A 16,046-nucleotide genomic window follows, 5' to 3' on the forward strand; every position below is an offset into this window, starting at 1 on the left:
TAGATGATTTTGCCACAGAAAATCTAGCAACATTGGATGGCCAGGGTTGGAAATAACTGTGGTTCATCCTACACTGTCAGCATCCCTGGCGTGTGCATCATTTCTGCCAACAGCTGACTGAGCTGGCAGCAGTGGCCGACGTCCGAGGTGACGCGCATGGCAAACAGGGCTGCCCCTATGGATGAACCAGCTCCTGGGCTGCAAAGAACTAGGTGCAGAATTATGTGCTGGCAAAGAGCAGCAGTATCAGAGCAAGAACTACTTTATTCCAAACTAACGGGCATTACGTGAGCAGCCACAGACCAGACCCAAGACCTTGGCACAGCAATGTTCATGACTCAGATTTACTGCAGTTCAGGAAAACTGCTCACCCTTTCCAGCTTCTTTATGATATAAACAAGTGGAGTTGAAGATGCACACAAAGAAAAGCCATAACGTGTTAAAAAGGATTAAAGATGTTTCCTAAAACACCTTGGGGTGTATAATATGGTATGGACAGACTGCTGCAGAGCGTCCACGGGAAAGTCACGCTGCAGGTGCACACTAGAGATTTCTGATTCGAAACAAACTCGGAGGGGAAGGCAAGTGCCGGGGGATGGGTTATGGTTTAAACACAACGGTATGGTTTTCAGGCATGCAGCTCTTCTAAAGAGGGGGCAAAAAAAAAGGAAAAAAAAAAACCAAAACACCAAAGATTTTTGTAGAAAGCACAGCCCTTTTGACAAAATGAAGTTACTCAGTTCAAAACCCAATTTTCCATCAAAAAAAACCCAACTTGAAAGGCGTTTCCAGCTTGCTCTAGCTATGGGATCAAAGCCAGAGATTAAGAGCAACTGCTCACTGCTCAATGCCCAAGCGTACCACAGATCTTTAAGAGCAGGCTGGCTGCAACGTAACTCACCGATTAATGACTGAAAGAGAGAAAGGAATGAGGTAGAGCCCTGCCATGGGGCACAGGGGATCCTCGGGCAGACCTGGGGGCGAGGCAGCTGCCATGGGGAGCAGCCAGCCCCACTGGCAGCAGCTTCCCAGGCAGCAGCATCCCACCTGTGCTCCCATCCCAGAATGTTTTTAATAATTTCAAGTATTTCAGATACTTGCAAGTATTTCCAGAGCATGCATCGCAGTCAGAACTATAGACTGAGGCCATATGAGGAAAACAACACAAAATACTAATGAAAATATTGACTCTGCTGGTAAAACTTGGCATCAATCCCATGCAATAGCTGCACCAGAGGTAGGGCATTAGGAAGAGAGCCATCCAAAAAAAGCCCAACCGATGTGCAGCCAGAGGCGAGGATTACAGACCAAGGTGCCCCCACGCAGCGGTCGTGCCTGGGAAAGAACAGAGAGAATGTTTCCAGCACAGGAGATCCTCCCTCCTCCTCCAAAATCACTTAAGACTGTTGCTTATAAGAAAAAAAAAAAAAAAAGAAAAAAAAAAAAAAAGGAAGAAAAAAACAGTGCTCTGGCAACCCGCAAAATTTGGCTGGTTGAAGAAGCAATTTAGGTTGTCAAGGGTTTTTGTCTTCGGATGAATATGCCTGGCTGGCTGACATGGGCCAGATTAGGGAGAAATTATTAAGAGGTTTTAATTTCTATCCCTGGGTTTTATTGTGTGTAAACATACATGGTCATTTCTTTCTAAGGTTTCCAATTTGCTAATTGAGACATTTCCTCATGGAAAAAGAATGTCCTGGACTATGGACCAGGCTGCTGGCACTGCTCTGCACACTGGGGGAAGCTTAGGTGAGAAGTGATGCAAAGACAAGACAAGCAAATGAAGGTCTGAAGGCAAACATCAGCCACCACGGACCCCAGGCGCTTCACAGGCACGCACTGGCACCGATGCTATTTGGCAGCACCTACCAAAAGACAGACCCGATGGCTGGAACACAGGGAGAGACAGAAATAAAGTACAGGACAACCTACAATTATGTTCTTCCTGCTACTGCAGATGTCACTGGGCATGTCACACCAGGTCTGGGAGACTTTAGAGAAGGGCAGGTAGGAAACCCACCCAGGAAACTGGACATCTAGAAAGGTTTCTTTCCAGGCATCAGTTGGTTTTTTTTTTAAAAAAAAAAAAAGGGAGGAAACAAAATAATCTGGTCTACCCATTAAAAAAAAGTCTTCTGTATTTTTGCTACAGTGATAGAAGTATTTCTTCTGCCCTTAAACACAAGAGCAGATGGATTGATTTTGTTCGAAACATTAAGACGACAAACAGCCAAGAAAAGCATTTTTTGGTCAGAACAAGACCAGAACATGAAGGGACGAAGGGCCAAGGAAGAAGCAGCTGAACACACATGAGAACACTTATAACAGGAATATGACTGCTGCCACAGTTACAGCCTCACCAACGCAACCTCTAATGGGACCAGCTATATATTATTTTTTTTTTAATATTAAGGAATTAAAAAGCGTTTTGCAGACTCACACAGAATGCACAGGGGAGAGGGATTTCTAACTTTATATAGGTCAAATATCGTCCATACAGGTTCACATAATACTCAGTACAACCACAGCCACTGCATAAAAATTAAGCTTCAAAGTACTCCAGAGGGATCCCTGGGAAGTTTGCTCTCTCCTACCTGAAGAGCAGCAGAGCAGTAATTCAGTTCAGATCAATACGTGCTCCAAGTGAAGGGGGCTGGAGAATGATTGCCTGCTTCTGCAGCTTCAGCTCAGGGGAAATTAGGACAGAGAACATGGGCTGTCGTAGAGAAGATGCTCCCTGCTGCTGGCAACACTGGTCTCAGCAAGAAGCAGGTGGAAGGGAGACCCCAGGCAACTGGACCATGGTGGGGTTCTTCAGAAGCCTCCAAATCCTGGGCAGCCTCCAGCCACCTCCTCCACAAGACTGCACCCTCCCTCGACATGGTACCTCTGGGAGACACAGAGGGCTGCTCAGACCAGCCCCTCCGGGGATGGGATCTGCATAGAGCCAAAGCACCATGATCCCATGGGAGGGCGAAGGACAGAGGAGGAGTTTGGGGCACTCGGGAAGCAGAGTGGAGCTCCATCACTGCCTTGCAGCATCACAGAAGGGTTTGGGTTGGGAGGGACCTTTGAAGACCATCTAGTCCAACCCTCCAGCCACCGGCAGGGACAACTCTTACTAGATGAATGAAGATGCCCAACCCCACCCCCCCACCCCCCCCCCCCCCAGGCCTGACCTTCACCAGTCCCAGGGATGGAGCATCCACAGCTTCTCTGGGCAACCTGCTCCAGTCCCTCAGCCCCCTCATCGAAAAACGTTTCTTCCCTATGTCCAAGCTGAATTGCCCTCCTTCAGGTCAGAACTGTCGCCCTTGTCCTGTCGCTACAGGCCTGGTAAAAAGTCTCTCTCGGCCCTTCTTCAGATGTTGAAACGCCGCAGCAAGGTCTCCCCGTGGAGCCTTCTCCAGGCTGAGCAACCCCGGATCTCTCAGCCTCTCCTCCTAGCAGGGGGGTTCCAGACCTCGGACCATTTCTGTGGCCACCTCTGGCCCCGCTCCAACAGGTCCGTGTCCTCCTTGCGCTGGGGACCCCAGAGCTGGGTGCAGTGCTCCCGGGGGTCTCACCAGAGCGGAGCAGAGAGGGAGAATCCCCTCGCTTGACCTGCTGGCCATGCTGCTGGTGATGCACCTGGGTCACGGCTGACTTTCTGGGCTGTGAGTGCACGTTGATGGCTCATGTCCCTTTTTTCATCCACCAGCATCTCCAAATCCCTCTCCGCAGGGCTGCTCCCAACCCACTCATATCCCATTACTTCCCAGAGCCTGGCCCGCTCCTCTCTCACAGCAGAAAAGCTTTGCACATGCTGGCTTGAGGAGAACATGAAAGCACTCCCCCGAGCACTTCTCAGGGCACAGCGGTCCTCCAGCATGGGTGAACCCTGCAGCAGAGGTTTTATGGAAAGCAGGAGGGTTCCCACACACTGCAGCCTGTGGGCTGGAAGCTGCAGAGCAGCTTTCCAAAAGGAAATGCCCACAGTCCGACCCATCCTGCTCCCATCCTCCAAGAGCTGAATAGACACAGTCCGAGCACAACAGCTTTGGGGAATTGTGCCTGCAGGTCCCCCCAGGCCACTCTTTGCCACTCCAGTTCTCTAAGGATAGGACAAACCCCAGGGGAAAGCCACACTCCTGGGGCAACAGCCCCAGGGCACCGTGGTGCCTGATGATGTGCTGCTGTCGGCCATGTGGGGAGAAGGTCCAACCCCTGGGCTTGGTGCACACACGTCAGCCAGAGAAAAATAAGTTAGCAATGATTTTGCTCTAATTGTTTAAGCGAGACCCAGCCCAGCCTCCTGGGACCAGGGCCCCGGAGGAGCCCACAGGCTGCGTCCTGCAGCCCACGTATCTTTCAGGAGCTGTTTGGCTTAAATAACGGATGCCACCTGGGGCACCTGGAACCAGCTTCTGCTCCAAGAGCCATCCCTCGGCGAACATGAGCCCCTACAGACAGCCTGGCCCATGGGCTCACTGCGGCCGCCAACGGCTGCTTACCTTCAGCTTTTCAAAGCGATCGCTGAGGGATGCCACTTGGTGGTCCCGGTGGCGGCCCACCAGTTTACATAAGGCACAGATGAGCTGGTCATCAGCAACACAGTACATGTTCACCTTCTCATTCTCATGCTCCAAACATGTGAGTCCTCGGAAGTGCGCATCAGGCACAGGCTCCACCAGACGGTGGCTGGTGAAGGGCTTCTTGTTGGGATGGGTGGCCCGCAGGCAGCGGTCACAGTAGGACACCTCGCAGGTGATGCACGTCTTCACGGCATCCCGCGGGGGATCCTGCTCACAGAACTGGCAGGCGATCCTCTCGCCGGCCACAGACATGGTAGGGCTGTTGCGGTACGTCCTCTCACGGCGGCTCTCACTGGGGGAGTTGGGGCTGCTCAGGGATGCCTTCTGGAAGCGGTCAATGATGTTTTGCAGGGTCACATTCCTCTTGAGACCCTCCAAGCCCCGGTGGTTGAGGGAGATGACATAGCGGCACGTGGGGCACTGGAAGGCGGTGATAGGCTCGATGGACTCACTGGAGGAGCAGCTGGACACCAGGATGCGGTGGGCGCAGCTGAAACAGAGGCTGTGGGCGCACGGCAGCAAGAGAGGGTCTTCGAATAACTCCAGGCAGATTGGGCAGGTCAATTCTGACTCCAGTGTTTCCATCTTTAGTTAAAACTATCCTGATTCAGCATCAAAAACCAGGGAAGGCGGTCCGGTACCTGGGAGAAAGGAGAACAGAGAGACATCATGAGACAGTGGCTCTCCAGGACAGCTCCTCTCCACTAGAAACAGGAGCCTGGGGGAGTCAGACACATCACCTCTGCAACACCCCCAACGCACTCTGCACCCCAACACTGCTGCTACAGCCCAGCCAGGCTCATGCAAGCACCCTGGCTTGGCTGAAGCCTCTCACCATCCCATCCCAGCGAGCTGAGCCACCAGCTCGGACCAGTGCCCAGAGATGCTGTGGAACAGGAGAGCTGTTTGGAGAGAAAGGGAGAAGGGGCAGCAGCAAGCTCCTCTGGTCACCTGCCAACCCAGCCAGGGAAGAGGACTTGCACAGAGAGGCTGAAGACAAAACCAGGAGAAATCACATGATTCGTGTTTCTTTTAGTGAGTGCTGCCCAAGACTGGAGCAGAGGGCCACGTTGGTTTCCCACACATAAAGGCTCTGCTGCACAGCAAAGACAAACCTCTAAGTATCTCCCCTAGCAGCTACACAGTCCCGTCTCCTTTTGGTGAAGGGAAAAGGCGAATCATGTCCTGGAAACTCTGAGCAAAGTGGGTCAGGAGTTCCAAGTCCTCCTGCTCCGTGTTTCCCCCAGCCATTGCCTTTCGAGAGCGGGGCAGGGAAGGAAGAGCAGCAAAATTACAGTCTGCAGGCTCCCAGTTCAGCTGTCCTCTGCTGCACTCCAGCAGCAACAGGGATGCCCAAATCAACTCCAGCTGGCAGCAAACAAGCTCATATTTTTAGATCCCCTCTTCTGCATGATGGAAACAGGCTCTCTGCAAGCGACCGAACCTGCTGTCACAGTGTTTCCAAGCTCCCACTTTCAGAGCACCAAGCTGCACGGCGAGTGGCTGGCCTGCCTCCACCAGCACCACAGCACGCTCCCGAACGCTGTCCCCTCCACGCAGCCACCGAGCTGCCTCTCCCCCGTGCTGGAGGAGCGGGCGGCAGCAGCCCCGTCTTCATCAAAACCCAGCGACCGCGCCACGGGCACAGGCTGCGAGCCCACCTCCAGATCTCACGCCAGCTTCTGGCAGATCTCCGGAACAAGAGGGGACAGTAACAGCAGCCTGGCAGGTGCTAAGGAGAGAAACCACATGCTTCCCTCCCCAGCTTCACCACTAATTAGCAGGAGGGCTGATTATCAAGAAGGGGGACAGGGTGGGCTTTGCGGCAGCCCCGCTGCCTCCAGCTCTGCTCTGCTTGAGAGGCAAACAAGCCATCAATTGATCAGCCCCACTGCTCCCCCTCAGCGACCCGGTGGAGGGGAGCGCTTAGGGGCTGCTCTGCTCCAAACGAGCACGCTGCTGGTTGGGCTTGGCACCGGCTGGGAACATCTCCCGCCAGGAAGAGGGAGTGTTTAATTACCTGCAAAGGGGCAGCAGGGCAGGGTCCGGCCACACAGCTGGAGCCAAGCCAGCAAGGGGATGCTCGGCACTGGGGCACACGCTGGAGCGGACAGCACAAGCTGGGCGGCCACAGTTCCCAGCCCAGGAAGCACAGAAGGGGCAGGCTGGGGATTTCTTTCCAAATTCACAAGAAGATGGCCTCTGGCAAGGGGGATGCCTACAAGGAAAACAGCTTGGAACTTTGGTGCTTGTGCCCTGGAGGTGGAAGAGGTGAAGCTGGGTGGCTAGCAGGTGGCAATCCCGGAACAAGGGTGCCCAGCCCTAAGCAATTGCCTCTTTTTCAAGCCCAAAGTGCATTCCTTTCTCCAGCCCGCATCCCAGCAGCCTTCACCAGGAATGAGACTTTGCTTTCTAATTAAATCAAAGTCAGGAAGAGGCAAACAGTGGCAGCAATCACCCAGGGGAAACAGCACACTGTCATTCCCCAGATCCACCTGCCCGGCTTCTTTGGCTGTTTCATCCCTATTGCATGTCACTGCCTCTGTCCCACCACAGACCAGCAGCCATCATCGGTGACAACTCCCGCACCCCGAATTCAGCAGCAGGCCCAGCAATCCCTCGTCAACCCACAGAGCGTTCTTCATCTCATTCGCTCGCAAGCAGCACTGTGCTGGGCATTACCGCATCCCACTCCCACAAACCCACGAGTTAAGGCTTTGAGTGATGGGCGACGGGCCAGGTTTGAGAGCCAAGCATTGCTCTGCTGCCTATAGACACCAAACAAACACCCAAAGTCAAGGTCTGGGTAGCAGAGCCTCCACCCATGGCCATGCCCTTCCAGCACATCCCATTAAGAGCATCATGAGCCATGAGTGAGCCCTGTTTGAGGATGACTGCCTGTCCCACCACTCGCTGGGCTGGTAGCATGGCCTTTCTGCACCTGCACACTGGTTTCTCCCACCAAAGATGCCCTGAAGCCCAGGAGTGGAGCCTCTCCCTGCCATACCGCAGCCCTACCTGCCCTACCCCACGCCACACCAAAGGCAAGGGGAGGCAGCTGGATGACATGCAGTGACACCGGATGGGATTCAGCCTCTCCTTGCTCACCCATGCTCCAGATCACGCCCGACACCCAGCACGCACGTGCACACACACACACAGTGCCTCCAGATCTCCCTCGGTGAGTCAGACTGCAAGCGATGCCCACTGCGATGCCCACCCTGGGATCACAGACAAGGGGTCCCTGCCAGGGGCTGCTCCCCCACCTTAGCGCTGCTGCAGGAGCCAACCTGATGAGAAGCAACAGGGTGCCCAGACCAGCCCAGTTCCCACTCCAGAAACACCCTGGCAGGGTACACTGGCTCCCCTTTAGGTAGAAGAGGAAAAACCCTGCCAAAAGGGTCTGTAATCTAACTGTGGATGGGATGCAACAGCAGAAGCAAAAGCTGGGCAGCAGAAAGCCCCAGGAAGCGCCCTCGGCAGGCTGGGCAGGTGGCAGTGGGGCCAGCCAGCACCTGCAGCCCAGGAACCACTAGGGCAGGAGTGATCCCACCTTTTGCAGGTATCTTCCAATCTACCTCTTCCCACCAAGCAGCTTCAGAGCACTTGCAGCGCGCCCCAGGGCCAGCTCCAGCCCCTGCCAGAAGCGATGCTGGCAGTCATCCCCAACCATGGCTGGGGGCTCTGCCTGCCCACCCCAGCCAACAGCCACTTCCAGTGCCTGCAAATGGCAATCATCCCCTCCCTGCTGGGACCCGCCTGCACCAGCCCCTGCCTATTACACCACCGCTTCCCAATTGCCCAAAATAGGATTTGCAAGTGCCTGCAGGAGATCCTGAGCTCTTCCCTACCACCTGCTCAAGATGCTCATAGAATTAAGCTACTAGATGTTTAGATACATTAATGCTGCAGCAACCTTATCAAGGCCTGCCCAAATGCAGCCTTGCACACATTTTTTTAACTAATTTTTTTTCCCCAGAAAGAAACAGCGGAAAAGCAGCTGCACCCAAAAAACCTGAGGAGCACAAAGGCTCCCAGCAGCTTCCTCTCTGCGGCTCCTGGTGCTTTTCTGAAGCCTCGGAGCCCATCTTGACCATGGGAAAGCGGTGGGGAGGAAATGCGCCTGGCCGCCTGCCCAGCAGCTCTCGCACACTCAGCGGCAGCCGTCCCCTGCCGCAAGCCAGAGTTGCTGGGCTCCCCAACCATGCTCCAAAGCTGGCAGGACGAGGGGGCTCCCCTTGCACTTCCCTAACACCCCCAGCACCATCACTGCAGCTACGGGCAGCTCCCTGGCACTTCCTCTTGGGCACTCACACTTTAAAACCTTACAAACCGCCTTTGGGTCAAGGCTGGTCCCTTACTTTGCTACAATGCTCCAGGTAGAGCAGCTGCCTTTGCCATAAGAGCCTGACACTCCTGGCTGCACGTACAGCCCTGGCACAGGGAGCAGAGCACCCCGCAGCTCCCCAGCTCATGCACAGATTCTCTCCAGCCAGCAAAACACAAATAAAAAAAACAGGAAAAGAAAGGAAAAGGATAAGAAGATAATTCATTTCAGAGTCAGACCAGCATCAGGGAAAGAATTTGAAAATCAGGATTGGTGCAAGAAGCTCCCCAACAGCCCCTGCCGGGCGGCACGAGAGATGTTCACTGCCAGTGCCTCGCACAGAGCAGGCGCCGCACACTCCAGCGCCTTTGAAGCGTCCAGCTTTGCTGCAGTCAGAGTAGAAAAGATGCAAAAAGTTTAAACAGCCTTTTGCTTTGTTCCTGAGGGCAGTTCTTACGTTAATGTTGTTTTCCTTGCTGGGACAACATCCTTTAGATCTGTGATAACTGAGAAGGGGGCCTCAAGAGCCAGGCTGGAGCAAAAGCAGGGATGAGGAAGCTCGCTCAAGAGATGCACCTGGGCAAAGCAGTTGGTGCTGCCTTCGAAGCCTTTCATGCCTCTCACTTTGATGTTCGCTTTGATGTCCAGGATTGACGTGGCACGAGGAATAGCTGATTAGATTAAAATCAGCTTTGTTTAGAATCATTAACTCCCTAAATATAAGTGTTATAAACTATTAACAAGTGTTACAAACAGACCCATGTCACTTGTGCCCAAGGGCCGGCCAGCCACGCTCGCACTGGCCCCTAGGCAAGGCAGCAACTACAAGCAACAGCTAACAAAGCAGTAACAGAAAAACATTTTTTCCGTGGAAAGGCCTGGGTGGGATTTCTCCCACTGTGTAACACACAGAGGCATGCAGCGTCCTTCCTGTGACGTGCCTTTGCTCAGCACGACAGCAATGACAAGCAGCTTTAGGTGGGTGTCTGCCAGCCAGTACAGTGGCTGAGACGTGGGTGAAGCACCCACCTACACCACTGTGACCTACCCTCCCCGTGCTGGGGGTGTGCACAGACCCACAGGCATCACACATCCCCTGCTCCATGCCCCCCCGCTTTTGCCTCCTGGCTGCCAGGCAGGGCAAGAAGAACGACCCACAGAGAGGACAAACACAGGAGAGATGTGCACGGCTGCGGTCCCTGCATCCTCACCAGAGCCGCCGCTCAGGGCAGTGGGAGCCCGCTGGGTGGCACCCACAGCCCCCATGCTGGCCAGGCAGCAGGGAACAGCACTTGCACCCCAGGCCTCCTCTTCCTCCCATAGGGACAAACCAAGCAACACTAGGCATAAACACCCCCAGTCAATGCAAACCCTCTGACATCAGCAGCAGACACTGCTCTGCCAGGCACGCACGCGTCCTGGCGCACCAGTCTGGACACACATTCACACCAAGCACGCCCTGTGCCATGGAGTTTGGGTACCAAAAATCAATATGACACATTTTACCTGTGTTTAAAAGCAACAGCTGCCATTTCTTTTAATTTCTTGGGCTTGGCCACAGCTACCTCTTGAAGCTCGTCCTTCTACCCCTGCGTAAGAGTCAGTCTAAAGAGAACAATATTGTCTCAACATTGCCAACTGAGACCTGGGGATGAAACGTGGTCCTCATGGACACCAAGACACCAAGACCCTGGGAAAGAGAACTGCACGGTACGAGGAGTACTATGCCGCTCCCTGCAGCCTGGGATTGAACAAGGCCACATAACAGCTGTCCAGAAGATGGATCACAACCGTGGTCATAACAACGAACCAGAAAACAATACAAGAACACGCCTCCTGGTCTGAAGCTGCCCTCCTCTGGGGCAAGATAACCTGGCTCGAGAGGGCGGAGACTGGCAGCAGTCCATGGACCAGAGGAGGAGCAAGGTGTGTTGCTTGGCATAAAAAGATGCCTTCTTAGCAACTGAACTTTTGGAGAGCTTCCCCACCAAGGATCACGACGATCGGAAGGACTGGCGGGACGCTGCCTGGACCCGGGACCATATGGACGCCTTGGACCCATGGCGGTAGCTATAAACCTCTTTCCTTTTCTTTTTACTTTACCTTTTATTCACTTTCTGCCTTTCTACCTATCGCACGCCGCTTTACGGGCAAACAATAAAATTGTGCTGTTTAATTGAAGCATAACCCCTTGGCGTGGTTGCCTTGATTTTTGCGCTTTGAGATCATAGTTAACGAACCATCACGAGTCCACTGAGTGGACCCTGACACCCTGCCCACAGCCAGACACAGGGCACAGGGAGTGCTGATGCACTTCCCAAGCCCCACGACTTACGGGTTTGATTCATTTAGGATGCAATTCTCAGCGCTCTCCAGGCATCAGCATGTAATTACTGTATAACTGGATGGGACTGTTTTGGTTTTAGCCTGACGAACCATTCAGCATTTGGCTTTGCTACTGTTTGTGGTGACAGGTGACAGGTGCCTAGTGCCTAGCAAGCACCAGCCTCTGCCCAGCCGGCCACAGCAGCACCCACTTTTCCTAAACCGCTACAGAGAATTTCAAACCCAACAGCATACATCGGCTGGTCACATTTTCCCCTCCAGCACACCCTCCTCATCTCGGCCAGCCCGCACTTTCACCAGTGTTTGCCAAGTCCACCTGAAGTTTGTCACGGTCTCCCCCCAGCACCAGAACAGGGCAGGGCTTTGCCAGCCCTGCAGAGCCCCACACTGCAAACCACCTCTGCTCTCGAGACCTGCTCAGAGAAATGCCAACTCCTCAGGGTGGTATTTTCCACATCAAGCCTGATTCCCCTACCACCACCACTTTTTTTTTTTCTTCCACCCCACCCCACTCCCCAGAAAAACTTCAGTCCAAATTGCTCAGCCACGTGCAAGAATGAGGCTTAAAAAAAGCTACGTTACTCCACCCACACACAAAAACATTTAAAAAAAAAGGCAACCCTTTCCTTAATTGGCTCCACAACAGCAGGATATAAAATCTGGGCAGCAGTTGTCTGGGTGCTTTTTGTTGTCCTTGGGAAAATTAGCTCAAAATTGGATCCCTGTTCAGGGAAAAATAAAACACCCCTTCCAGCAGCCACATCCCAACCCCCAAGAGGTTGCTCCTCGCTCCGGCCAGGCAGGACCCTCCTGCAGCATGGGGACCCGCTTCCCAATTTTAGGGGGGGTGCTCCCTCCACTCCCCCACCTTGCCGATAGCACCAGATCAGCCTTCGCAATCAACTGCCCTAAGTTCGCCCTTGGCACAGGTCTATCCCAAGAGAAAGAGGGATCCTAGGGGGGGAAATGGAAAAACAGCCCCTGACTGTGTAATTAGCACCAGCTTCCTACCTAATGAAGATAGGAGAGAGAGAGAGAGAGAGAGAGAGAGAGAAGGCAATCAGGCTCATCCAGCCAATTTAGACCTAGCGTTACCTAATTTTTCTGTGCTTGACTTGCAACCTTGATAAGCTGGTGCGTGTGGAGCTGCTCTGCATATTTAACACTAAATTTCAAGCTTAAAGCTCCAGATGGCGAAGAGCATCCTTCAGCCAGGCCGCTGCAGTGCCTGCCCCTTCGCCTGCTCTTCCCTCCCAGTAAAACCAAGCACAATTGAACAGAATTTGGCTTTTCCCCCCCCAAGTCCTGCCTCAACAGTTTCCTTAATAACTGCACAAATTTGTCCGAGGCTTTCTGAAATCCAAATAATTCACCTCCCAACCGCTCTCCCCAATCACCTTATCAAAATGCCGAAAAAAGAAGAAAAAAACCCCAACCCCCGATTAAACTGGATTTCCTGTATAAAAGCCATGTGGTGTTGTCCTTAATCTATCACACTGAAGCACAGGCATTTCCACATAAGCTTTAATTATTTTCTCAGCCAATTTGCTTGGTGCTAAAATAAAGCTGGCTGCTCTGTAATTCCCACAGTTCTTCTTGTACCTCTTTAAATTAAGGATGGAGCAAAAGAGGCTGTGCTCCCATGCAGCAGTTGCTTTTAATGAGAGATTACTTTTTGCTGGCAGTTCAGCTGCTTCATTGTTAAATTCCTTCAGAAGAGCTGGCTGCCGCCCACCGGACGCTGGTGATTTGTTGCTCTTTAATTTCTCCGTTTGCACAGTACCTTATTCCCCTGGGGAATTTCATCTTCAACTGCCTACGTTGTCTTGACTGATGGGATGAAACTGTTTCGCTTCATCACAACACCCTCTTTCCCCTGAGCTCCAGTGACAGAGTGGAGCTCCCAGGGCTGGGAAGGGCTCCCGGCAACCCAGTCCGTGCCCCTTGCAGGGGCTCACACCACTAGTGCTGGTCAGGGTCCCCACCGTCCTAAAAAGGGGATTATTCCCAATGTGTAAACTCCGCACAAGCCTTAGTAACCAACAGGCAGTCACTGCCCCAAGCCAGGGTGCTCCAGCCCTGCTGTTGGCATCACCGGTCCAGCACGTACCCCTGGCCACCGCTCCCATCTGGGCTGCCCTGAGAGCTGCTCCCTTCCCAGCTGCTTCAGTTTTCCACCCCTGCTTTTCTCCCTCTTCTGTCCCTGATAACATCTCTCCATTAGTCAAGCAGCCCTGTCAGCCTCCACCAGCCCCCAGGGATCCCTGCAGCTCCTAGGTACGAAAACAGCCTTCACCCCAGCAGGCTCCCCCCAACGCTCCCCCAAATTCACTGCCCCAGCTCAGCACCTTCCACGCCCAGCACACCCTGCCATCCTTCTCCTCCTGCCAGCGCCAGAGCCGATTGTTTTAGATGGCTAATAATACTATTACAGCTGTGCAGAAATCAATTGATTACACTATCTGTTCTGGCAATGGCATGAAACCTTCCCACCTGCAGCCACCTCTGATTCGCCCAGAAATGATGAGCCACACTCCCGTGGGCTGGGAAGCACAATGTGGGGAGAGCTCGTGACATTAGGAGGGGTTTTTAACCCAATGTGAAACCATCAGCTGCTAACATCGTATTTGTCTAGTCCTAGCCCGATAGGATTACGGCGTAGGATGAAGCACAAAGATCGCATTGGTAAGTAGTCAGTTATGACCGCACAAGAATACAAGCCATCACCAAGCTAGGCTCCTCATTCACCAGAATCAGGTGGCAGCCTCACGGCACTTTATCGGAGATATATATATATTTCACAGAGACCTTGAAAGCACCCCGAACCCAGCAGCATCCACGACAGCCCTCTGCAGATGGAGCCGAATGCTTCACCCATAGAGGCAAAGCCTTTGGCATGAGCCCAGCACTACTCACATTTTGGACGAGCTCACAGGGGAGCAGAAGCAACTCCAGGGAGCTTGTCTTGGGGTACCTGCATGGGGCAAGGATGCTCGGGCCAAAGCCCACACACTCTCCACTAGGGAAAGACCTCATTTACCTCCAAGATGTCAGACAGGCACCAACCAAAACTCGTTTTCACTCCAGTTACATCCTGGTTGAAGGGATTTTACCTCTTTCCTACAAATGGTGCCCAGCTCAGCAATGTGCTCAGCGAGGTGACAGCTCCCCAAGCGCTCCCATGGGACCTCAGCATAGCATGTGCCCACCAAAGGCTCCCGAAGGATCTCGTATTTGGAGTTTATGACATGCAAGGCAGATCAGGGAGAGATTTCCTGCAATTTGCTCACCAGCTCTTGCAGCCATACACACGGGAAATCCCACTGTACAGATTTCTCAGCAGCTGAAGCAGTTCAAAGAAACCCCACACAGCAATGCTGTACATCATCCTCCCAGAGCCTTGAGAGGCAATTCCCACAGGCACGGCGTGGAAACCTTCCCTGCTACCTCTTTCACTGGCCCGGGGGTCAACAGAATGCAAAAAGGTGCAAGGCATCTTTCCGTTCCCCTCCGATTTGGCAGGTCCCTGGAGCGCAGCACAGTTGCTTTTGATTCCTGTTGAACACCACAGCTCCCCAGGGCCCCCTGCACTCCAGCAATCAGTAAAACCAGGGACTGCATCACCCAGGCTCACCCTCCTGCAGGCAGCAGCCCATCGCAGCCCTCTCCACGCGCCGTGCCCATCTGTCCCTGCCACGTGCCTCTGCCTGGCACTGCCAAAGCCCGGCAGCCCCTGCCCCTCTGCCAGCAGCCACCATCAGAGCCCGGGGCGACGCTGGCAGCCCCAGCCCACTGTGCCGGAGCCAGGGCTATCTGCAGGCGCATGGCTCCGAGGGCTGCGGCAGCGGTGGGAGCAGCCCCACCTTCCCAAGGCTGGCACAGATGCAACGAGCCACTTCCAGCCATCATTGAGAAAAGCAGCTGGCGACTTAGCATGCCACCAGACTGACACGTCCATCACTCCCGCGGCCCTGGCACCAGCAGCCCTTCCTTACATCCCCCTGCAAATCCTTCTTCCCCCACCTGCCAAGCCTCTCCTCTGCTCGTCTTGCCACCTCCCTCCCCCTCCTTCACCTCTCCTGCAGATAACTTGCTCTCCTGTCACCCGGGTCTAACAGCTTCTCCTCTGGTGCCCAGCACAGCCAGCTGCTGCTCTAAGGTGGGCGAGCGAAACAAGTCACTTGTGTCAGCAACAGCAGCTCCTCAAAAAAAAAAGACCCGCACCCAGCTGGCTCCTGCCAGACCACACATCGCAGCAGCTTTTTGATCCAAACCATCCTCCAAGTGCACCCCGCAGCTCTGCGTCCTTCCCCTCTTCCTCAGCTGCCGTCTGCAATGCAGCTCCAGCCCAGCAACATCCCTGCAAGCAGCTGGAGGCCCCTGGTCCTGCAAGGACAAGGGGAGGGCATGGCTGCAAATGCAGTGCAGCATTAGCTGGTGGCTTTGTAATAACCTTTTGGGCTCAAGAGCACGTCATGGCTTCTAGCCCCCAGACGGATGCCACACAGAGGCATCCAGTCCTGCAAAGAGCTGCTGCAGGCAAAGACCCAACCGACATCGCATGTCAGGCACTGCCAGGGCCCACAGCCATTAGCTACAGAGCGAGCAGACCCCCCACACCACCACCCAGCACCCTGCTTTCTACCTGCACCAGCCGCAGAAGCTCAGCTCCTTCACTATTCCAGAAGTGAGGCAGCACAGGCAGCTGCCCGTAAATCCCACACCGATCCTGAAGCAGCAGGGCGGCCGTGGAGATGCGCATTTCAAGGGTGAACCCCTCAGTCTCTCCGGAGGCTGGA

The 16,046-nt window shown here is 53.9% G+C and overlaps 1 protein-coding gene across 1 annotated transcript in view; it reads right to left on the reverse strand.

Annotated features, from left to right (window-relative positions):
* The window catches only part of MID2 (midline 2), a 113,960-nt gene that overhangs the window by 83,756 nt on the left and 14,158 nt on the right, over nucleotides 1-16,046 (reverse strand). Inside the window, exon 2 of the mRNA XM_055727599.1 lies at nucleotides 4,494-5,215. Within this exon, the coding sequence (XP_055583574.1) occupies nucleotides 4,494-5,159 (666 nt within the window). The 5' untranslated portion in view covers nucleotides 5,160-5,215. The remainder of the gene's footprint in view (nucleotides 1-4,493; nucleotides 5,216-16,046) is intronic.

The sequence above is a fragment of the Falco cherrug genome, chromosome 15 (assembly GCF_023634085.1).
Source record: "Falco cherrug isolate bFalChe1 chromosome 15, bFalChe1.pri, whole genome shotgun sequence".
Classification (NCBI taxonomy): domain Eukaryota; kingdom Metazoa; phylum Chordata; class Aves; order Falconiformes; family Falconidae; genus Falco; species Falco cherrug.